The sequence below is a fragment of the Coturnix japonica genome, chromosome 14, assembly GCF_001577835.2.
Source record: "Coturnix japonica isolate 7356 chromosome 14, Coturnix japonica 2.1, whole genome shotgun sequence".
Taxonomy (NCBI): Eukaryota; Metazoa; Chordata; class Aves; order Galliformes; family Phasianidae; genus Coturnix; species Coturnix japonica.
Window position 1 is genome coordinate 11064631 of NC_029529.1, and position 24802 is coordinate 11089432.

Genomic DNA, 24802 nt, shown 5'->3' on the forward strand with positions numbered 1-24802 from the left:
GACCGTCACTCAGATCACAAGCATCTCTGCCTTAAGCAGCAGGATCCCTGCTGGTGGCACCAAAATCCTCTTTGTATTTTTATGATTGAGAACCAAACGCACCACCACAAATCCACAATGATGTTCCCATTTCTGAAGGAAACACCACTTACAGCTGGGCTTGCTTTTGTTAGGCAACACCGTTTTTCCCAGAATTCTTAACACATCAATGAAACACATGCACACTAATAAATTATGATGACAATGATGAGTGGTGTGCGGATAGATGAAAGATTAGAGATAAGTTCCCTTCTACATAACACAACAGAATGGTTTCGCCATCAAAATCCAAAGGAGGAACTGCACCAATGCCACATGAGATGAGGCCCGCTGCTATCCCAGCTGAGACAGAAGGAACAGCACTCTCCTCCTCTAATCACATCTCTGAGCTTACACCAGTGAATATAAGAACTAAAAAGCAATGACTGCTTCAATCAGGGACCACAGCAATGCCCTAAGACACAGGTAAAAGGTTCCACAGGTATATGTATACTCCCTGCCCCAATCTGCATAGGCCACTAAGGTGGCCTTCCCTTTTGCAGACTTCAGATTATCTTGGCAACCCACATCAAATTTCACTACATGCTACAAGAGGGAGAGATGTTACTCCTCTCCCTTTTCAGACTTCTCCAAGATCTCACACTGCTTTAGAACACACTGCTGTCTGGCAGATACAATGAGATTCTGCACAGTAATAATTATTTGTCCACCTTTTTTTTGGTCAAGATTAAGCTGTTCTTTCCTAATTCACATTGCTAAGATAAAATCCAACATTTAACCCTCAGGATGTGTTTTTACACGAGTGCTGCCATTTGTGATCTCATGACAAACCAGCTTCAATATCTCATACCACCAGTGCCTGAAAATGGTAACTACAGACTCAGGAAAGCACATTATTTAGTTCTGCTCCTCAAAATTGGTCTATTCATTTTTTAAAACACACGAGTGGAAAAAAGGCAAGTGCAATACACAGAATACATTAAATTATATGTACATACTTTTGTAATTGCTCCTGTCTGTGCTGTGTTCAGCCCGGTGTGACCAGCCATCTGTGGAGATACTTGGGTTAAAGTCTCTGCCAGCACACTGCCTGCATTCCCCTGCATGGCAGGGGCAGAATATTGCATTCCTGCTCCCCTTCCTCTTCCAGCTGCCCCAAGAGATCCATTCATTACCTGCCCTTGTCCTTGCTGAGGCTGATTCATTAAACTGTGACCAGAATTACTGTTGAGAAGGCTCTGGTGTGTCTGACTGAAATTAGTATTCATACATATTCCAGGTCCAGTCTGTGATGTTGCAGGGCTGCTCGTCACCATCCCCACTTGTTTTTGTGCTTGAGAGTTCAGTGTTTGTGATGCAGGTGTGGTAGGTCCAGAGGTGCTGGCAACTTGCTTTGCCAGGCCTGAAGCAGAAGAGTCGCCCTGGTTTAATGGGCTCTTACCCATAGCACCCAGATTACCGATACTCGCACTGTTCGGCTGCCCTTGCACTTGACTCCCGACTCCCTGCTGGACAGGGCTATTTGAGTTCACATTTCCAATTCCTGGGTTTAAGGAAGAGCCGCTGCCTCCCCTTAGAAGTTCAGAAAGTTGTTTGTGTTTGGAAGCTGCATCTGGAACGAGGTTCCCACTGCTATTTAAAAGGCCCAACTCGCCATTGGGGATCAGCTCATCAGGAAGATCGTTTTCCAAGTCAAACAAAGATCCAAAATCTGCAAGTTAAAACAGAAACACAAGTAAGGAAAACATAACAAGTAAGTGACTAAAACACTCGTCTCCAGTACTTTGCACTAGTCTGAAACAGTCGTGCATTAAGGCATATCTTCACCCAAGACAATCAATGGTGTCAGCAAGTGAGTGAGTCTCCCCATGACAGGAAGTGCAGAGCCCTTCAGAAAGCAGTCATTAATACTTACTACTTACGTACAGAAATAAAGGGTACAACGTGAGTCATTAAGTATCAGCTTTATTGCACAACTTGGCAAAACATTTTACCACGCTTAAGAAACCGAGGTGGCACAAATAGCGGCATCTAACCCAAGTCCCAAGTTTCTCGTGCTTAAGCCGAAAGAACAATACAGAAGTATCAAGGGAGGTTTTCTGATTGACTTATTCTCTCCAAACAGATATTACATCACGTTCTCTGGCCTCCTCAGTAATCCCAGGCCACTGCATTTCACCCCCAAATCCTACCACAACGCTGCCACTTGGGTTTGCATACGACCTTCCAGCAAGGCCTCAAAGCTTCACCAAAGGGAACTGCTGCTTCTTGGAAGTGTTGATCCCAGTCTCACACGTCGATGTGTTTGATATCAGTTTCTGAGTTCTTTCTGTTTGTTTGTATAAACCACGATACAATACATCTCCAAGGCTCCTGAATGACACGCTCAGCATGTTCCTCTCACAATGCCTCACTTCTCATACCCTCAACAGCTCAAATCAGGCAAATTGCTCTCTAAGTGCCCATCCCTCATTTACCATATCCCGTATTGACAGAGGTAATCCACATATGCTACAGATGGGCAAAATAAATCAATCAGGTCTTCATTACAGCCCTTGAAGGAGCTGCTCTGCCATGCGGCAACACCCAAAGTCATGAAAATACCCAAACAAACACCACACAACTCAAGTTGCTTTAGTTTGTTTAAAACAAGCAGCTCAAGTTCACCAAAGTGTTTTACTGCACGTTGTCAGCAGTGCCTGTGTAACCATGTTATTTCAGCTCACAGCTAAAATATGAAGTTATCTGATTGCTAAGTAGGTCCTTATTACACATGTGTAGACGTAAGAAGTGTATCCATCCACATTAATGAAGGAAACGCACAAGCAGGCGACCCAGCTCATCACAGTCTCTGCAAAGCTTCCCAATCTGAGGACATGTTCTAAAACAACCACTCATTACTATCATCTAACAGCACTGCACAAAGACTTCACGGCACCCCTCCAAAGCCAGCCCTGAGCAATCCTAGTCTGTCGCAACAGAACTAAACCAAAACATTCCCAGGTTAAACAGGAGTTATTTTCTAAAGATAGGGACTCCCTAATGCTGTATGATCTTAAAGTTCAACTCAATGCTCCGCCACGAGCAACCAGTGCATGGCTTAGGCTGCAGAACTGCCCTAAGAACACGTCACATGCATTGAGAAACCGAAACAGCAAAACTCGCAGCACATTTAACCTGTATCAAGAGGCCAGGAAGCCCTACTAATAACTTTCAGTCCATTGAAACACAGTGCATGCCATAAGTGCTCAAATTCCCAGCTTGTGAAAAAAGAACAAGTTTTTAGCTGAGCTGCAGAATGAGCACACAGCGACATCAACCATCACAGCCAATGTACACACAGGTCCAACTCCCATCTCTACTGAGCAGCATGTCCTTTACAGGACTGCCCTTGTGCCGAAGCTGACACGATGCCGTCCCTCCTGCTCCCTTCTAAGCAGGGAAGCAGCAAGCCAACATTTTCTGAAGCCAATTTTGTGCACTGAAGTATTCGTCCTCCCTTTCTTATGGAATTAACCCTTTGCTCCATCAGTTCTCCCTTTCCTCTTGCCTTTTGCAGGAGCTCCTGGAGCACTCCATCTCTTGGTGATCGCTTCACCACCTCTCCTTCTCTTTCACATACAGCTCTGTGACACTATTTACACCGCAGTCTGTGCCTCTTGCAGCGTATTTTATCCACCTTTCTTCTTACAAGCCAAAACAAATGTCAACCTCTCCCCCACAGCTGTGTCCCCAAGCCCCCCGGTGCCCACTCCCAGTGGCTCTGGCTGGGCTGTCCCTGCAGAGCAGCTCCATGGATGAGGACACAGCACTGAGGATCCAGGCAAGTTGGGCATCTTGAGTCTCATTTCTCCAGGCAGCCTGTGTAAACCCCACCGCAGCATTCCTACACTCTGCCGCAGTAAAACTGCTCCTGCTTCAGGAACAAAAGGTAGTTCATGTGAGTGCGCATGGCTGGGGGAGACAAGAACAAGATGTAAGACATCGGTATAGCTCAAAAAAAAAAGGAAGTTATTTTCCAGTCCCGTTTCCAAACTGAACACTGCTCTCCAGCATCCTATTTTTTTCATTTCTCTGCCTGGATGGCTCACCATGCAGTCAGAGCCAAGGGCTGGGAATGTTTTTGCAGCTTATGAGAAGAGTGAAGAAAGCATTTGGGAATACCGCCTCTTAAAAGCCGACACATTCTGCCCCTCCTCAGCTCCTGTAAGAGCTTCGTACGTTCATGTCAGGCACGGAAAGTTGACTGCAATGCCAGCAGGAAAACACAGAGCAGGTAAACAGCTTTGTATGGCAGCAGTGCAAAAACTCACTGTGTTCGGATGCTCAGGCAGGGATTAAGCGTTCTGCTTTTAAACTGCAGCCAGAACTGCATGCGCTACATCAACACGAGGTGCATTTTACAGCAGTTATACAACAGAAAACAAAAGTCTACTTAAGCATGTCCACAAATCTGTGAAGACAAGAGACCAACTCGGCAGTTACAGACACACGTATCTATGCACACAAACATTACACGACCCATTTCTGCAGCAGCCAAACGGGAACCAACCTCCAACACAAAGGCAGAAGGTTTCCCCCAACACAGAACCAAACCCACAGCCTTCAGGAGGGGAGGAGAAGCACTGAGCAGTTCAAACTCTACCACTTTCCTTTTCCAAACTGAGGACTCGCTGCTCTTTGAGCATCCATTTGCACACAGGAGATAACACGCTTGAGACACTCTCTCTCCTGATTTCAGTTTCATGGGCTGCAATGTTGTTTTGCTTTCCTAGACAGCACTTTCAGCAACCACTACAAAAATAAAGTAAGTTTCCTCCCAGACGTTTTCAGAAGCAGCCGCTCACATTCACAGGTACAACACTGTCATCCATGAACTACTTGCAACAGTTACCACATTCTTTCCTACAACACACAGCCCCTGAGTTCATTTCAGTGTCACCACTGTCCCCTCAGCTCTGCCTGGAGATGTGGCACATCCTGAAGTATCCCCTTCCCTGTTCTCTGTGTGGTATGTTTAAGATGTTAAAGCAGGTGCCCAGCTCAGTATCAGCTTCATGGCATAAGTTTTGCTTGCAACGTGACAGGGCATCCTCCCATGCACGGGGCTGCTGCTCAAGCTACACTGCATGTCCCAGCAGACAGGCTGTATTCTCACCATTCTGTTCCTTCCATGCCAGCAGAGCTGTTACATAGGGTGCAAACAAGCAGCAAAGCAGAGGAAAGCTCCTAAAAATCAGTTAAATTGGTTATTGGGACACACAAAACAGATCAAGAAGGGATCTTCTTGATCTGTTCAACTACCAGCTTAGAATCCAGCTCATTGCAAGAACAATGTAGTTTCAAACTCCTAGAGAAGTCTCTCCATCTGTTTTTGTAAGACTTCAGCAACTAAGTGACTTTTCAACCTGAGGCTCATTACACTAAGGGAACAAATCAAGAAGGTAATGAGAAATAATCTGCCCTCTGCTAAGCCTCTATGGCTCCTCCACCAGCACTCAGCTTCGGAACTGCTCCTGACAGCAGGGTGACGCCAGCCTGACTCCTTGGGACAGGACAAAATGCACGTGGCTGCATCCCCTAACCCACATCCAATGTGAGCAGCACCAAACAGCTGCCTGACATGGGACGTTCTGCTCTGCCCTGAAAAAGACAACAGTAGAAGTTGATAACTGAGTTCAATTCCTTGCCTCTTCCCACCTGCGAGCTGTGTATCACTGAGTCAGAAACCCAAGTCTGTCTTTGGTTGTACTTGTTCAAATCGTCGTCATCTTTTCCTGTTCACAATGAAGATACAATGTGTTAAAGGTCCCCAAAAACACAACGCTGGCTTCTGTCAGATCTGCTTTTATGTGGGGAAAAAAAAGGTCATCAATCACTCGAATGTTCCGCAATTAACACAAAGTAATACGTGAGAGCACATTAAATGTCCCTGGTACCAGAATTAACATACAGAAGAAAATACAAAGAAGCACATTGAGGTCAGTGGGTGCTTTATCTCTTCCCGGACAACAGAGGAGAAAAAGAACACACAGAAAAGAAAAATGAAACCACAAAAGCTGCGTGGCAGGAGAAACACATCGTGGGCCGTTCTGGAAGCATCGGATGGGAAACGATGGATCCACTGTGCTTCCCTCCAGTCCTGCACAGCCTCTCTGTAACTGTTCCTCCTCTTAATTGCTTCCCAAGGCGTCTCCACTGTTTTGACAGTGCCGCTATGGCAGCTCTCACCAGCAGCTTCAAATCCTCCCCAGTAGCACCAACAGCAGCACGTGAGCCATGGCAGCACACGCAGCTCTCAGGCTGCGCAGCACAGCCCGGCTCATCGAGCTGCCTTGCTGCAGGAGCTGAGCTGCAGGCAGGAGCTGCAGGAGCTGGCTTTGCTTTCAGAAAATCACCCTGGTGAAGATTCAATATTTTAGGGTTCTCAAAGCATATTAATGGAATTGAGGTCTCGCTTTTTCATCCTACCACAAACGCGTGCATCTTTCCCGGCATCCTATTTAACAGCTGAGAAGATGTTGAAGTTTGAGGTGACCATTTAAAGCAAAATCACGTGAGAAGGCAGTCATAAGCAGCAGGCACTTGCTTAAAGCAGCACAAAACACCGTCAGCATTGGGGATGCCCTCAGCCATCCCACACCATGACGGATCCACTGCTGTGCCCCCCTCACTGCACAGCACGACAGCTCCCCATGATGCACGTTATCTCGACAGTGGCTGTGCCATTCCCTGCCTACCGGCTGCTTATCAAAGACACGGGTCGACATGAGGTGCTGCACATTTTAAATGGCTCCATCCTCCTCAGTGTGAGTGATGGCACCGGCAGGGAGAGCTCCGGCCTTCTATCAGCGCATGGAAGCGCTCACCTGTGTGCAGGGCTGTCACACAGCAGGTCTATCTACCAGGAACAGAACAGCGAGGATTAACGTGCACTTACAAGTGGAGTTAAGAAACAAAAAGAATTAAAAGCTGGGCAAAAATATAGTAAAAAAGCAACTTTTGCATCTCCTTCATGATCTGCAGCAGTGATGTTTCCTTTCATGCCCTTTTTCCCTGCCTACTTCTGGGACCAAACGATGAGGGAGAGCAGCCTGACAGCAATTGCAATGAGGCACAAAGCACACATCACAAAACACACCAAATGCACAGAAGGAACCAACAGCACGCAGCCACGTGAAACTTTTCTTTCTAGAATACATCTGACTCTTAAAGCTTCCAACTACAAGCGACTGAACACAACCGGCATCTGCTCCAATCTGCCTCACTGCAAAGCACTGATTGCAGCGAGCAGAGGCTGTTCTGAATCCCTCTCATTAACACCTTCCTTAAGGAGTCCGTGAAACTTAGGAAACAGCATTGCAGCCACCACAGCACAGATGGACATGTGAGATTTCCAGCTTTCTTTGCCCCATTAGATAAAACTACGACACAAAAGTCAGGTCACCTGCACGGCAACACCCACTGCAGCACCCATCACATAGGGACAGGGCAATAGGGACAGCACACAGGCAGGGCTGCAGCCTGCAATGGTGTGACATTGGAGTTCCTATGGACAGCACAACATTCCCAGCGAGCTCCCACAGCTGCAGGGATACCCTCAGAGAAGCAATTACGTACGTGGATATGAACACAGATGCAAATCAATGGCAACAGACCTACCCAAATAATGGTTAAGACTTCACTTCTCAGTGAAGATTTTGAAGAGCGTGTGTGTCCGGGTTAAAGATTGAGATTCCGAGCTCTCAGTGGCTGATTTAGCACTGATAATAAAGTTGCAGATCCCTTCTGATTCACACCCCGACTCTACGCAATAGTATTTGTTGAGACATCCCTATTGAAGCCAGCGTTCCAAATACAAGCATTAGGTTCTCTCTGCATCTCAGACATCTGAGAAGACAGATGGAAAACAGAACATATGTTAAAAAGGGGGGATTTACAAAGCAAAAATTCTTGAGAGTGTAAACCAAATTAGGATGGAAGTGTCGGATTTCTAAGTCGTCCCACATGTTTTCTCATTGCAGAAGGACCAACTGCGGGATCTTTCCAATCCCGCGTTCTCAGACAGCGCTGCAATAACACAGCACAGCTGCTGCACGTGTTGTTCTGTGAGCAGGTAACGGCAGAGAGCAGAACCTCCACTGCAAGCAGACCCCAACAAGAGGGGAATTGCTGCATGTGAAGTTACAGGCACAAGATCTGAACGCGGTGCATTGCTGTGGATATAACCAGCAGGGCTGGACTGGAGTCGTGACTTCCAGGAACACCTGGATGGAACAGAAAGTGAATAACCTGCACCAGAGAGCTGGGAGTTATCTCACAGATCTTCACGGTCCAGCGGGGCTGACCCCGAATGCTGCTTTATTTCCTTATTTCTGGCGTTGGCCCAGCAGCTCCAGCAGCTCTACAGCCACCGGCCGAGGCAGCACGTTCAGTTGTGGTGTTAATTTCAAGGTGTTTAAAGAAAAAGAGAAAAGAACCAACATCATAAAACCCCAGGTGCATACACAGCTATCACTCTAAGTATGAAATGGAAGAGAAAAAGCATGGGGGGGATGACCATAACGCTACAGACTGCTACATCAAACCAGCCCGGTGTGTTATGTGCTCTGCTCCTGCACCTCGTGCACATGTTGGTGTCAAACTCCTCGGACACACGTAGATGGCAGCGGTACAGCAAGGTGCTGTGAGCGGGGTCGGTGCCTCGGGGGAGCAGAGGAACCAATGTCCAACATGACGCTGTGCTGGCACAGATGACAACAGCCAGAGCGGAGTTAAACCGCTCGGGTGCAAAACACCCACCCCGTGTCGGAGTTGGGATCCACCATTACACACAGCGGGCAAGTCCCGAGTACCGACACAGCCATAAAGCACCGGGCTGTACGAGTCCCATCGACAGCGCCAGCACCACGAGACAAAGGGAAACCCCATGAAATAATCACGGCTACGAGCGGGCGACGAGAAAACACTTCTTTCCAACCCGAGTGTGCTCGCTGCCCGGGGTTCCTCTGTTCCTCTGTTCCTCTCCTCCTTATCCCCGCTAGTGACGGACAAGCACCGCGTTACCGAAGCGCTTCTCGCTGTTCCACGGCGCTGACGCCAAACTTTCGCACGCAACGCGACCCGGAGGCCTGCACTAAACTTTCCGGCTACGCAGCACCGCGCGGCTGGGAGGTGTAATGTGTAATGCAGGCCGGGCCCGGAGACGCCTCGGTGTCGTACAGCCGGCACGGATCGTCCTCCCAAGCTCCGGCCCGGCCTCACGATCGCGGTTCAGGCCTCAACCCGGCCCCGCCGCTCGGTGCCCAGCGCTCCCCGGTCCCGCCCGCACCCGGCCCCGCCCGCACCCCCCCCCTTCGCCGCCGTCCTCGCCCCGCGGCCTCACCTGTGCTATCGCTGGCGGAGAAGCCCGGCGAGTTGAGCTTGGCTCGCTTGGGGTTGGGCGGCCCGTCCAGTAAGTTCTCCGCCATGCTTTAACCGCTCGCGGCCCGTCCGAGGCGCTCGGGCGCTCCCGGAGCTCGGCGAGAAGGGAAGGAGGAGGAAACCGAACAACAGCGCCGCTCAGTGCCCGGCCGGCGGCGGCCCCCTCCGCTCCCCCATGGCCGGGGCCGCCGCCGCAGCAGGCCGCAGGGAGGAGGGCTCGGGGCGGGCTGGGGGGAAGAGCCCAAGCGCCCCCTCCCTGCCGGCTCCTCCCGGCCGCTCCCCCGCCCTGCCGCCGCGGTGCCCGGATGGCGGGTCCGGCGCTCACTCGGGGAGCATAGCCGGCCCCCCCGGCTCCGCCGCTCCGAGCTCCGTCCCCTCCCCTCCGCGCCGGGGGGTTGGAGGGGGGGGGGTGCGGGGGAACGCTCGGCCTCGGCCCCCGCCCGCCGCCCCTCACCCCAGCGGGGCGAACCGAGGCCGAGGAGGGCGGGGGTGGAGGGGGGTGAGAGAGAGAGGGGTGGGGGAAGGAGGGCAGGGGGGAAAAAAAAATTAAAAAAAAAAATTAAAAAAAAAATCAGGAAAAAAAAACAAAAAAAAACCAAAAAAACCCAAAAACCACAAAAAACGCCCCAAAACAATGAGCCCGCCGCCGCCGCTCCCGGTCCCGCTGGCGGCGCCCGTTCGGCCCCGGCCGGCGCTGCCCCGCCGCCCCGAGCCCCGCTGCCCGTTGGCGGCGCTCCGCGCGGCTGCCCCGTGTCCCCGCGGGCGGACCCCGCTGCCCCGGCCCGGCCCGGCCCGGCCCCGCTCCGCTCGCGCCGCGCTCCGGCTCCGCGACAAGATGGCGGCTGTTGATTCCTCAATTAAAAAAAAAAGTTTTTTTTTCTCTTCTCTTTTCCAGAGCCCGTGGGGGCGGGAACGGGGCGGGCACTGCGCGCTGCGTCACCGCGTACCGGGACCGCCCCCCGCCCCCGCCGGAAAGGAGCGAGCGGAGCCGGAAAGAGCCGAGATCGTCCTCACTTGATCCGCCGCGTCCGCGGGGCCCACGGCCTCGGTTCCTATGGGCTCCTATGGGCTCCTATGGGCTCCTATGGGTTCCTATGGGCTCCTATGGGCTCCTCCCGGCTCCTATGGGTTCCTATGGGCTCCTATGGGCTCCTATGGGCTCCTATGGGCTCCTATGGGCTCCTATGGGCTCCTATGGGTTCCTATGGGCTCCTATGGGTTCCTATGGGTTCCTATGGGGTCCTATGGGTTCCTATGGGTTCCTATGGGCTCCCCTCTGTTCCTATGGGCTCCTATGGGCTCCCCTCTGTTCCTATGGGCTCCTATGGGCTCCCCTCTGTTCCTATGGGCTCCTCTCGGCGTCCCTCGCTGTGACCCGGTGTCGTTCGGCTCCGCCGCTGCCGCCCCTGGCTGTGTCCGTCAGTCCCGTTCCCGCAGTCCCTCCGTTCTCCCCCCTCAGTCCCTCATACCGTCAGCTCAGCCCCACGTGCTGCACATCTCGTTGTCCCCCTGCAGTGCCCGGCTCCCCTTGGCTTATCTTCAACCCATCCTCCCCCTGTGCCTCCCACTGATCTGTGACCCCCTGGGGCAGCCCCTGGTTCTCTGTCAGAGCACCCACTCCAGGTGGTGACCCCAGGCCTGCACTCAGCACCCTGCACTGAGACCCTGCACAAGGCCATGGCCATACACAGGGGTTCCTTCCTGCAGATCCAAGGTGCTCAGCCCTCTGCCATCACAGCCATACACAAGGGCTGCTCTCAGGCACCGCAGCCACGGCGCCAGGAGGCTCCTGGCTTCAGAAACACCTGCATTCTGTCTAGACAGACATCCCTGGACAAAACAGGTTTGTAGGACCAGAGCTCATGTGCTTCAGCGCATTTCCATACTGGTTCCCAACCTGAGAAGCAGGTCCTATAAGCCCCGGTGACGTGCCATGCCAAGGCAGCACAGCGCCTCGTACCCAAACTAGATGCTCGGGGCTGTTTTCAGCATCAATATATCGACGTGTCCCCAAAGACCACACAGCAGTGGAGGACAGAATGAAGGAGGGCACGGATACAGCGCTGAGGATGCTGATGAAATCCATGAGCTGGGCCAGATCAATCAACACCTCTGCATTGGTTTAAAGGAGATCTATAATGATACCTTTTTGTTTACGGCTCAGCTCCTATTCATCACATTTACTTCTGTATTTCCATGCGTTTCATTACATTTACTTGCAAATTCCGTATTTATTTACATGGTGCCTGTCCATGCATAAAGTCAGGATGGGGACTTAGTGGGGACAGATGTGTGTGGACACCCAGCTTACCTGCAGGAAGGTGTTTGTGCTGCCTGGCTATGGGCTACATGCTGGTGTTGTACCAGTACTATAGATCTGGATGTCCAGCTGCTGCAAAGGGGCACCACCATCACTACCACCACCACAACTATAAGCACAGCTTGTGTATCAATGTGCCTGCCAGGCTGAGAGTCCTGGGGAGCGTAAGGAGGTGCTTTGGAGGGAGGGAATCCCATATCCCAGGGCAGCAGAGGAGGGAGACGATCCTATTGCTGCTGTGTTCAGGTCTGCTTAGGGTGGCCCCAACTGCCTCCTGCCATGGGATCACAATAGCATGGCGTACATGAAAGGCCTTGACCCTTAACCACAGCTACCCCTAGAAATAGGGCTATGATTACTTGCCCAGCAGGCTGCCCAAATAGTATAGGAGGACTCAGGGGAAGAAAGGTTCTTCGGAGCACACGGATGAGCCCTGACACTGCAAACTCACACCCAGTCCTACCAGTTGTGGCTCCCTGCTCCCTGCTCCTACAGCTGAGAATGAAGCACGGATTCCTGAGGACTTCACAGGTGGTGTTTGGGAGCAGGTGCTTCATGGATATCCCCTTTATTCAGGGACTAGTTCCAAGAGAAACTGCATAATAAACTCTGCGCTGCTGCAGCCCATTTCCAGACTTCCCGTCTCCAAAACTAAGCTGCTTGAAGACACAGTGCCTGCGATCCCATCTTCCTGCCCATAGCCAAAATAGGGAAGTATCACTGCTACAGCAGGTGACCCGAGATCCTTAGAGCCAAACAATTAACAGTGTCTGAGTAACTGCTGAGGAGCTCAGCTCTGTAACTTGTAATTGCTGTGGTATCAGGACAGTTCTCAGAATGAAACAGCCCGTTATTCCTGGCAGTGTTACATCTCAGCATTCTGTTGCCTTACCTGCTGTGTTTGCTGCCCAATGGATCTGTCCCAACACACAGAAAGCCCAGCATCCCCCATCTCCCCTCCTCCCAGCTGCTGAAGGAGGTGCTGCCCGTCTTCCCCAAGCACATCTACCTGCATAGACACCACCAACTGTGGAGCAGCTCCATGCGATGGAACTTCTTTCTGGCTCTGATGTTTGCACTGCAAACCCTCCGTCAGGCTCTGCCCAAGGAATTCACATCCCAAAATCTGCTTCCTTCATCTTCTGTAGAAGAAAATATCTGCAGGTTGCAAGCCCTGCTTCCAAGGTGCCATCCAGTAATATCATGCTGTTAAGTATCAGCCAGACGCTACCCTTGGCTGTAGGCATATAAATACATTTCAAAGCAATACAATCAATTCAAAGTGTTTAATAGAGTCATGTGGGGATGGGATGTAAACCCGGGCATTGCTGTGAGCTGCTCAGAGTTCTGCCCATCACCTGCCAAGAGCCCTGGTGTGATTCCAGCGCAGAGGAACCATCCGTTTAACAAGTGCAGACCTCACAGGAGTGCAAACAACAGCTCAGGATGTCGCTCAGTCTTCTGTCACCAACACAAACAAGTCCCTCCCTAGGAGTGGTCCTTTCTTCTCACATCACAAACGTGAAGCCCTTCTGCTGCCGCTGGCCTGTAATTTGGCCGTGCCTAACAAACTGTTATGAAAAATGCATATAAATCTGTCTTTAGGTTCTTATTCTGGGTCGCTGCTCTCAGAAATCCTGGTTTGCGCTGTCTGAGAGACAATAGTCCATTTGCTTTTTGACAAAATAAATCACTTTTAAGTCAATGTGCAATGAAAAGTAGCTGTCTTTGGGCTCTGCCGCACTACAGCTTTGTTTGCCTGCCACCAGCTCTCGCCCAGCTTCCCAACCCATCTGAAAATCATATTTCTGCCCTTAACGCAGTCATCTGTGTAATCTCAGCAAGTTCCGTGTCTGCCAGCTTCCTCTTTGCAGTTGCTATTAGTGGTTTATGTGTGGCTGAAGCCACACGGGCCAAAATAACGACATGGAACCCTTTTTTTCCCTGCTGATAACAGCGATGGATCCCTTCCTTGAGCACATTGAAGCCCAGGGGCCCTCAGGTGCACTTGGCCATTCAAGATGGATGATTTCAGAAGGTTTTTCTTCCCTTCTCTCTGCCACAAGGACTCCACCTTTCCCACCACAGCTGATGCCTCGACCCACCACCTCTCTGGGCAACCTGTGCCAGTGCTTCACCACCCGTATTGTAGAGATCTTCTTCCTTATATCCATCATAAATCTCCTCTCTTTTAGGTTGAAACCATTCCCCCTTCTATCACAGCAGGCCCTGCTGAAGAGTCTTGCCCTCCTTGTGTTCTAGCTGACAACCCTTCTTTTCTGCTGCAAAAAATATGGGATGGTCCCATGAAAACTCCACCTGAGCCCTTGTTCTCACCACCATCCCACCAGTCACCTGTGTGCAGAACTCCATGGAGCCTCAGCCCTCCGAGCAGGGCCTGGCTGCTCTCCTGTCACAGAGGGAAGGGCCCCCCAGGACCAGGAAGCCTTCCTGGGCTGGCGCTCTGCAAAACTGTCCTGCTGAACCAGTTCCAATTTGTATAAAATCCTTCAATATTCATCAAGGCACGGAACCCATGGAGCTGGGTCGACAAGGTGAATACATTAACCACCTGTTTGTTCCCCCAGCCTGCTCTTCCTCCAGCACAAAGCTTCTTTCCCTGTTTTAGACCCCCAAAAAAGCAGCTTATTTCCCTCTGACCTGACCACCACCCAGGTTCCCCCCATGTATGGCAGGGCCAAACCCAACCCCGCTCTGCCCACTCAGCCCTTCACTTCTCCCAAACACAGACTGAGGCTTTCAGCAGAAATCACCTTTGGCTGTGGATCTGCACAGTGTGTGAGGAACGGGCTCAGACAAACACAGAAATAATTGCCATTATTGCTTATAGCTCAGGTTAATGGGATCGGAGCGGGGCAGCAAAGCCAACTGCAGCGGTGTGATAACCAGCACTGGAAAATCCTGGGTAATTTCCATTGGAAAACCTGTGTGAGAGCATCTCGGATGAGGTTCTCTGTAGCTTTCAAGGTTATCAGGAGAAACGATCGCCTTCTGAGCGGCGATGTCCCATCCTGTGACATTAATGGCAGGGAAATTTAAAGCTAAAGGAATCTCTCGGCACAATGTGTCATTTGCCTGGGGAAATTAGTTTCAGAAAGGAGCAGAAAGTTAAATACTATTGCTGGGCTTAAAATGAAGGCGAGTAATTTTATAGCCAAAATAATGTTTTTCTATGATAAATTATGTAGAAGGCAAAAGTAATAAAATGTTGTGCTCCAGGGGGTAACGCCAGCCCGGTAAAGGTCAGGAAGTGCTTTTAATGCACACGCGCATCGCCGTGCATTAGTCCTGATGCATTTTAATTGGTGTGGATTTCGTGCCCTTGATTGGACACACCTGGAACTCCTCGAGGCCCAGCTCTTTGCTGACTGCACCAGGAGCCAGCGGCCCTATGGGATGGTGATACACCCTGGGCTTTTTGGAGGAAAGAAGCTTCATCCTCCTCCTCTCTAGGTCTGAAAGTGGCTGCCCTCAAGACATGGCCTTGGTATTCTCCTCATCATCAATGCTTCAAATCTCTGCTTCTTTTAGAGCAAAGGTCCCATCTCCTCCTTCTACACCAGTGACCTCCCGCTGCAACACCGGGACACCTCTCTACCTTTGGTGATGAATTTAAACCATTGGCTGCCCACACTCAGAGCATCAAGCCCCACTCCTGGCTTTGTATTTCCCTGCGTTCCAGCTGACACCAACAGATGAGCTCTTGGTGAGGCACCCAGAAACTGAATTAAAACGTGTGCTGGTGGCTCCTGGTCACAGCCCTGGAAGCACAGTTATGGTCAGAGCTGCTCTCCAGTTGCTGTACGCCCGCTCTCCCCATATCCTCTGCTTGTTTTTTCCTTCACATTTCAGAGGACACGTTTCATTTTTCCTGCTTTTCTTTATGGCTGCAAAGAATCGTTGTGTTCCCTGTGACGACAGCTGCGCATCTCACACATTGGGATGGCTGCATCCGATGGCTTTAAAAACAGCTTTGGTTCATCCACTGCCTGGGCTCCATCCGAGGCTCATGAGGCTGATGCACGTCGGAGCTGCTGACACACAGCACGAAACACACAAGCCCTAAAGGACCTAAAATTACCTCCTGTTATCTTCTGACAACGTCTCCGCCCTCCGTTCAGAACGACAACTTTTGGCAACGACGGGAAAACAGAAATGACAGATGGTGACAAAATCTGGTCCACAAACACGGCAGTAGGCAATAGAATGAGCGTCACCCACCCTCCCACTTGTGCTCATCGCTGCTTTTGAGCCGCCGGCGTTGTTACGACACACAGCACGGCCCCAGAGCACCATCCCTGTTATGCCATGGGATGAACACCAGCCATAGGGCTGGGGCCTTTCGCAGGCACCCACAGGGTCAGATCAGCAGCCTTTTAGAGCCATCCATCCAGGCTCATTGTAGACACCATCTTGAGTCACTGCTCAGCCTCCCTCCTTTCCCTTGCTCTTAGTAAGACCAGTTTAACACTCACTGCTGGTGTCCATGCAAACCATCACGCTCACGGCCTGTCTGTTGGCTGCAGACAGCACTGCACGTTTCCAATGGGAATCGTGGGATGAAGACCATAGAATCGTGAAAGCACAGAATCATCTGGGTTGGAAAAACCCACCAGGATCACCAAATCCAACCAGCCACCTGACCTACAGAGCACCACATCCACAGCTCTCTGAAATACCTCCAGGGTTGGGGACATTGGGACCAAGAGCCTCCTGCCCAGCCAGGCTCTGCCCGTGTTCCCAGCCCGGGCTCTGCCTGCCCGCTGGACATGCTCAAAGTTCACAGTGCTATAAATACCCCACGCAGGGCTTGGCAGGGCTGCCTGGCCGGGGGGGTGAGCATTAACGGCTGCTAAACCGGGGTTTAATTGCAATTAACCCTTTGGTTGCGTGGCTCCCCATAGGCAGACGGAGATAAGAGGAAGCCTCTGATTCCAAGCTGTTTCTAAAGCTAGAAGACTGCAGCAGGCTCTTACATTGGGTCAGTTCCTGCTGGAAGCTGCCCAGGGCTCCTTTCCCCCCAGTAGCATTGGGGACATGCAGGCTTTGGCCCTGCTGGGGGCACCAGGTGGTGAGGTTGGGGTCTGCCCTATGGGATGGTGATACGAGGCCAGCACCAGTCACATCCACAGGGCTGGGGGTGACCATTTGGTGCATGCATGGGTTCAAGTTCTTGTCCACAAAGACACAGAGACCCAGTGGGGTCAGGGCGTGGGTCTGAGCCCTCCTTCCAGCCGGCTGCATGGGGACAGCACTGACAAAGCCACATTCTCACCTTCAAAACTTCACTTTTTGGGAACCTTTGGACCAAGCATCGGTGCTGTCACTGCACAGCTCTGCTCAGCTCCCTCAGCTGAATGCCTCCTCGCTGCCATCAGCTGCAATGCCAGGCACTTACTTGGCCAGGTTTGGGTTGTAGCTGCTGCCACCAGCACCGATGGGTGCCTGGCAGGGTGCTGTGGGGCCCCGGCCGTGCCCAGCTCTGCTCCCCGGGGCGGCACTAGGGGGAGGTAAAGGCCGGGACATGCGGGTGCTGCTGGCACCGTGTCCCCACGTCCCCGTGTCCCCAGAGCCACCCTGCCCTGAGCTGCTGCCATCTGTGGGCTGCAGTCCCTCAGCTCAGCAGCACCTGCCCCAGTGCTTTAGGAATTGAGCCCGGGGCTGTTTTACCTTCCTGCTGCAGGTGGCACAGGGGCTCCAAAAACACCCCCTGAGGAAGGAAAGCAACGCACACAAAGCCATCAACCAAAGTGCTGCGGGTAAAAAAGGCAAAACTCATCCATTCTGCAGGAGAGGCTGGGAGCCCCGTGGCACACGTCCTGCTCTAACACAAGATACAGAGCTGTAACCACACACCGTGTCGGTAAAGCTCTACGCGCTGCCTGTGTTGCCAACCACAGATCAGCGCCCCTTGCTCTGCACATCCCTGAGCCCTGCAGACTCCACTCCCACCCCACCAACAGGCCCCAAAGCCGCAGTCTCTCTCTCCCCGCTGCCCCCAGCTGGGTCCTGCAGAAGGGTTGAACTCACGGCCTGCCTCGGTCCCAGAAAACGGCCCCATTCCTGCGGGATGGGAAACGCACACGGAGCTTCTGCCCACCCACCCACAGGGACGGACCTTTGGCTGTGGGTCCTTCCACCTGGCAGCTCTGCCCACCCCGCAGCCACATCTCCGTGCTGCTCCGTGCCCATCACCCTGAGCACGCCGCACCATCAGCCCTTGTTAACATACAAAACTTTCCAGCTTTCCAGCTCTCAGCGGTTCCTCAACAGCCGGTTCCTAAACTGTGCTGCAGGAGAGCAGGGAGCCGCGGCAGCCAGGAACCCGATCGCGACGCTGGCGCTGACCCAGGGAGGCTGCACGCACAACGGGCAGCGGATCCGGGACGGGTGACACCCGAACCACTGCGGGAACAACGTGTCTCTGCCATGGGGAGCTGGCAGGGCTGGGATGGAGCTGTGCTGGCAGCGCTATGCGGAGCAGCTCCGGCTCTCCAGCCGCGTGTGCTCGCGGTGCAGCGATGCGATGCCGTCCCCGGGCCGGGCAGCCTCGATTGCAAAGCATATGCAGGACAGATGGAAATGAGGCTTATCAGATAGTTAAGCATGGTAATGAAGGTCATTTGCATCGAGCTCTTAAATTCCCATAAACTCCGCGAAGCTGGGAAATGAGAATCGCTGCTCGACGCCACGAAGCGACCGAACTTCGTTACCGAAAGCCAAGCAATGATTAACCAGTGAGAACAAAAGCCCGTTGCGTTCCCAGGCCGGGCGCATCCTTGGCCGGACCCCCGGCACGTGGGGCGGCCCCGAGCAGCCTTCATTGAATACAAAGAGCTGGTGGGACTTTGGCCAGAGCGACGCGTTATGAAACGGGGCAGAGCGGGGAAAGCAACGCTCCATGGGGAGAGCTGGTCCCGGAGATGGGAGGGGAGCTCCTGCAACAAATGGACACCAGCCCCTGGGCTGTCGGGCTGCGGGTTTATGGGCTGGGGAGAAGCCAACAGCAGCCAAGATCCTTAACAACATTTGTGTCCTATGTGTCCTTCACTGTGACTTAAAGCAGAGAAAGAGGAAACCCAAAAATGGGGCAATGCTGGGAGAACATGGAAAGCCATTCCAGGCAGACCTGGAAAGAAAACAAAAAGAGGAGCTTTATTTGCAATACTGCCATCAGGTTTATTCAAAACCATCCCTTGGCAGTCCGCAACATCACGACCTGCAGCAGAAATCCAGCAGGCAGCACCTGAGCAGCTCTCAGCCCCAGCAGCAGGATGACAGCCAGGAACACCCGGGCACACAAACAGGCTCTGGTGGAACAGCGCTGCTGCCCAGTGGTTGTACTGAGTGTGCTCTGTTACTTACCACAGCTTTGGGAAATAGGGCTGAAAGCACAGGAAAGAGCAACACATCAGCACTCACAGGAGAGCCAGACATCACTCCTCTATGGCTCCAGGTCAAAGCTGGCAGCAATGTGGGCTCAATGCTCCAAGATCTGAGGGGAGGGTCCAGCACAGCCCCAGCACAGAGGTAGGAACAGGGATGTGGTTACAGAGATGGGGGTCTGTGCTCAGCAGCACCAGGATGGAGCAGAGCAGTGGGGCTCCATGGGATCCCGAGGACGCCTCCAATCCTCCAGGCCAAGCAATGCACAGTCCTCCAGCAAACCACAGCAGTGGCAGCGGTGCTGAAGCAAAATCAAAACAGCCAACAAGCTTCAAGTTGACAAAATGTATTGTGGGTATCTCGGCTTTTCTACATGGAAGGTGGCATGAAATGACCTGCGATACAGCAGAACAGTTTAATATACAATTGAGTACAGATCGGCAGCAACGAGTCGGAGGTAAGATGTGGTTCTCTATGTACACGGGGAGCTCCGACTGGCTCCATTGCTGCAGGTGGGGACGGTGCTGCTGAGAGCCACAGGGCTGCGAGGTGTGGGAATATGGAGATGCAGCAAAGAAACGACCACCAGCCAACACGGCTGCTTCTAAACATGGCTATGATTCCATTTTCCCTATGCAATTCCACATTCCACTGCAGTGTCACAGCAAGCACAGCCCTCACTCACACTGCTGGTACCGCAGGTAGCCAGTCAGGCTCCCACATCCTGCACCAACCTCAGGCTGTGCTTCAGCAATGGGAAAGCCATCCAGCAACCACACTATGCCAACATTCTATAGCACCCAACTCACCGACTGCACATCCCAAAGGCAGACCCAACACCCTGTGTGGCACCAGCCAGACCCCGCTGTGCTCACACACCATTTCCTGCTCCAAAATGAAGCAGAATCTCTCTTGTTTTTTTGCTCAGCCACCCTGATCCCTGCTGGTCATCACCCACCAGAGCAACCCTGAGCCCTTCTGTTGGGAGATGCAGACAGGGGCAGTGGAAGCAGCTCAGGTGCTGAGGAGCAAACAGTGCTCAGCCATCACACAGCACAGAATTGGGGTCCTCACACAGGACAGGGATGCAGCATGGGAGCAAACCTCACCGGGCAGAGCTCTCTGTGCAACCAAGGGAAAAAAAGAGAAAAGGGGTTGGAATGACCTCGAGATCCCCAATGTAACACCAGAAGGCAGTGAGCAATTGTGCAGTAAGGAAAGAAATACTGATAAACACTCAGCTGGAACGAGAATCCTAGAAATGGTTCCAAGAATGCATTTCTTCAGATGCAAGAGGTATTTATAGAGTTTTAGGACCTGAAAGGTGGAAGTGCAACCAGCTGCGGGTGGATTTAGGCTGGGGAGAAGGAAGGCTGCTGTGCAACCTCGTGTTACTACCAACTTGATAGTGCTGCTTGGCTGAAACAGCCCCAAAAGAGGCTGCGAGAAAAGAGTAGGGGGTGATGTGCACCCCTGGGATGTGTATGCTGGGAAGTGGTGCTTCTCAGCTCACCCAAGGGCTCTGCCCTATTCCTGCCCCCAGCAGGGAGCACACGCTGTCCTACACCCCACTGCAGGAGCGCAGTGCAGGGGCACATGGTGCAGCACCGTGAGTTGAGCGCAGAGGGAAGCTGGGGTAACTCAGCTGCGCTGTGTGGCCTGGAAGCAAATACTGTCTGGGTAACATCCTCACAGTGCTTGGAGGCTCAAAGAAGCTGAAACGCTGCCTTATTAACCCCTGTTAAATCAACAGCCAAATTTATCTCATCTCCTCCACAAAAAGAAAAAAAAAAAAAAGAAAAAGAAAAAAAAGAACAGAAATAAAATAAATAAATAAAAGCATCTCCAAAACATTTATTTGACTTTTTTCTCTCTCTCGGATCAGACCAGCCTGGAGGCACCGACTTCACCTACCTTCACCAATTCAGCCGACGAGCGGAGTAACATGAAACACTTTTTAGACACGTTAAGACCCAAACAGAAAACGCTCCTCTGGGCACTCGGCTGCTTCTGGAAGCCTGTCCCGAGAGCTGGTGCAGTCCGACCCCCGCTTCCATCCCACACATCAGTAACTCAATGGCTATACGGAAAAGAAGTGTATCCAAAGCACACAATGGCACATTAAGTTTGAAGAAAGCATCGGTAAAGGAGAATAAAACTACAGCAGTTGTTCAGCCTACTCTACCTACATGTTGAGCCACTGCAGAACTCCTCCTCCAGCCCAATCCAAAGGAAAATGCTGTCACCCCCTTGCCCAGACATTCACTTGTGGTTCCTTACTGGCACTTGATGTCAGTCTCACGCGGCAGATACACGCACGTTGGTCTGTGTGTTTACATACAAAAGGTCTGATAACAGTAAAATATCGTTCAGGTAGATATAAAAAACCCAAGGAGTTGCATCAGCCAAAAAAAGTGTTTTGTGAGAAACAACAATAAAAATGATATAACCACAGCTTTTCTTTTCTTTAAAATTAGATAAATACCCAAAGCTATGATTTCACTTGGGGCCTCTGTACCTTGACAGGGAGTCCAATGGAGTATATCTGAAGGCACTTAATATCCTCTACTCAGCTGTAAGATGGTTGCACAGGGAGCTGGGGAGCTGGGGATGTGATTTGGGGCATGGAGGAGAGAGATGGATGAAAACGAGCCCTGAAGAGCTGTGATCCACACAGCACCAGGCGCTGAAATGAACACAAACGTACAACCCAGGTGTTGAGAAGGTCTCTCTTGAAAAAGAAAACCGCCAATTGCAAATGTCTTTGTGTTTCTATTGACAGAGCACTTCATGCAACTCTGACAGTGCATCATACACTCTTAGAGATATTTAGCTTTGTCAGTTCATTGACCTCCTCAGTTCCTGCTTCCTCACAGTCAGTCTTCTCTACAGCTTTGCCAAACCTGCACCTCTCTTCTGCTTTCGTCGACTCTTTCTGGAGCTTCTTGGAGGAAGGAGGAGCGTCCTTGGTTTCTGAGTTATCTGTGCCGTGGGCTACCTTATCAGAACTCTGTACAGAAGGCACCAGGTTGGCAATCTCATCGGTGGGAGATCGCCCAATGCTGCCATCCACCTGAACCCGAATGTCTGGAGATATAGACAACTGGTGATGTGGCACAATCCCGTTGTCCATGCATTTGGGGTACAGGTAGGTCTTCATCTGACCCTTCCCCTTCACATTGACCGTCCCCCTGTAGTCAAAGTCATACCCCATCTTGCTCAGGATGCGGTAGCTCTCCTCACTCACCTGTATGCGACACTCGACGCCGGTGGTGTCCATTCTGCTCGCAATGTTCACAGTGTCACCCCAAATGTCGTACAGTAACTTGGTGGTGCCAATGACCCCCGCGGTCAGGGGGCCGTGGTTAAAGCCAATGCGAAGTTTAAAGTTAAACCACAGCATGTTGTTGTTGAAGTCATCCACCACTCGCATCATTTCTTTGGCAAATTCAAAAAGGGTCTGCAAATGCCCGTGGGGATGGTTGCTGTCCTGGCACTGCGACGTGTTCAGTCCCGAAGCAGCCATGTAGGTCGCCCCGATGGTTTTGATTTTCTCAATGCTGCTGTAATGCGATTTGCTCAGCAGCTCATCGAAATCCCCAATCAGTTCGTTCAGGACCCTATAGCACTCCTTGCCTCCTTCGTAGTTCTCTTCATAGAACTCGCTGAAGTTCACAATGCTGGCAAAGATCACCCCGCCGCTGTCGTGGTTCTTGGAATAGCTCTGAGAAACCTTCAGCTGCTCGGCCACGTGGTACGGGATGATGTTCCTCAGCAGCCAGTCGGCTTGATCCCTCATGCTCTGAATTTTGGTGCGATGCAGATCAGCCTCCACGTCCCCATGGTAGTGCAGGCGGTAACTGACCTCGAACTCGCGGTTCAGGAACCAGACCAGGAGCAGCAGGAGGAACACCACCAAAATCACTTCCTGACCTATCAGGTCTGCAGGCCTCCTCACATCAGCTGGCATCGAACTGTTGCACGGACTCTTCCTGGAGCTGGAAGCAAAAGAAGGGGAAGAACACAGAAGGTGTTTAGCTGACATCTGACTGACAGCACAGCCAGGGAGGTGTGACGGAGCAAAACCAGCACAGGTGAACACACACCATCCCTGACAGCACCCTGTTACATCTCTACTGACCATCAGACCATCATCCTGGTGAGGCTAGAGGAGGGAGAGGTACTTAAAGTAATGCACAGCTGAGAAGCTACAGGCTGGATTCCAGATACATGATAAGGCTGTGTGTTATGCTGGGAATCACTGCTTTGGTTTTTTGGCCATAAATATATAAATATAACAAATATATATATATCTCCCAGGAGAAAACAGGACAAGGGAGAGCAGGTGAGTACAGCTCTGTGAATAAGGAAGGCTGTAGGAGGTGGGAAGCAGAGCCAGGCCAAGGAGCACCACACGGGTTGTGCTCAGAACGGTTGATTATCTTCTGTGTCATGCAGGGAAAGATCTGAGCAGTGCCGAGTTACTCCTCTGAGAGTACATGAGTTTGATGCAGATAATCTGCTCTAACATCAAACATCCCGGCCACCGGGATTTATTTAAGTCATTAGAGGATTTTATTTAGTGTTTATCGTACAAAATAGCCCTCGAAGTACTTTAACTCCTCTTAAATAAATTAGGAAAGCGTCACACGCTCTCCATTACAAAAAGCCGCCTGCATGGAATGCCAGGGCTGCCCTGAAGAGGAAGGGCCGCTCCATTCACAGCTCGGCAGCGCTGGCACCCACAGCTCTCAGCCATCTCAAGCACCAACCTGACCTTGCTCCCACACAGCCCACAGATCTGCATGTGAAATGAGAGTGACTCACTTGTAAGCTGACCTGATTTCATTAAGAAGGTAATGGGTTCGTATCTCAAAAAGGAAGGTGTGCGATCTTTTCCAGAGCAGGCGTTTATTTACCTCTGCATGGATGGGAACAAAAAGTCTCACTGCAAACACGACAGAGGGAACAACCACATCCATGTGGGAATCACACTGCTTGGATATTGCAGCAAACAGGCTGCGGGACCTGCAGGGCATCTCATGCACTCAAAGACGACCCTCTGCATGCTGCCCCAGGGGACACAAAGAACAGAACACCACACCTAGAGCAGAAAGCGATCACACAAATCCTTTTCCAGCTCAAAGTGATTCAAACTGAAATCTTGAGCTGATAGTGCTCCTTTAAGTCAAACTTCTCAGCACTTCCTGGCACAGACACCCAACTATTAACTTGGCACCTCCATCCAGCCTGGGTTGAATACAGAACAAGTGAGAGCTCCGGAGATAGAATCTCCTTTGGCTCCATCATGAATCATAAAGATAATGGCTTTCTACTTATAAAGATTTCTGGAAAGCCGTTTTGCTTCTGAGCCAGTAACTTATGTTTGGATTTGGATTTCATACTATATTTAAAGTGGACGCGTGCCTGCTGGTCTTAAAAAAGGCCGTCATGGTGGAATGGGGAGGAAAAGGGAAATCAAACAGCTGCCTTCAAGGGAGAACATCACAAGGAGGCATCCTAAAGAGCCCCAACATCGAGCAACAGAACGCTTCCACCCTGAGCAGCCCATGGCTGCTCCTCCTCGAGCCATCACCCTGCAATGATGGGCTC

General features: G+C 51.6%; 2 protein-coding genes across 9 annotated transcripts in view; both read right to left on the reverse strand.

Annotated features, from left to right (window-relative positions):
* Positions 1-9907, reverse strand: part of CREBBP (CREB binding protein) — a 64934-nt gene extending 55027 nt beyond the window's left edge. For 2 of the 7 annotated variants that reach the window (XM_015877261.2, XM_015877259.2), the window contains exons 1-2: positions 9425-9907; positions 1038-1750 (exon numbers count right to left, since the gene is read on the reverse strand). In XM_015877261.2, coding sequence (XP_015732747.1) covers positions 1038-1750; positions 9425-9509 — 798 coding nt within the window. In that variant the 5' untranslated portion in view covers positions 9510-9907. The remainder of the gene's footprint in view (positions 1-1037; positions 1751-9424) is intronic. The other 5 variants (XM_015877263.2, XM_015877258.2, XM_015877264.2 and 2 more) reach the window with 4 other exon arrangements.
* Positions 9908-21010: 11103 nt separating this feature from the next.
* ADCY9 (adenylate cyclase 9) overlaps positions 21011-24802 on the reverse strand; it is a 48736-nt gene continuing 44944 nt past the window's right edge. For both annotated transcript variants that reach the window (XM_015877395.2, XM_015877394.2), the window contains one exon: positions 21011-23187. In XM_015877395.2, coding sequence (XP_015732881.1) covers positions 21999-23187 — 1189 coding nt within the window. In that variant the 3' untranslated portion in view covers positions 21011-21998. The remainder of the gene's footprint in view (positions 23188-24802) is intronic.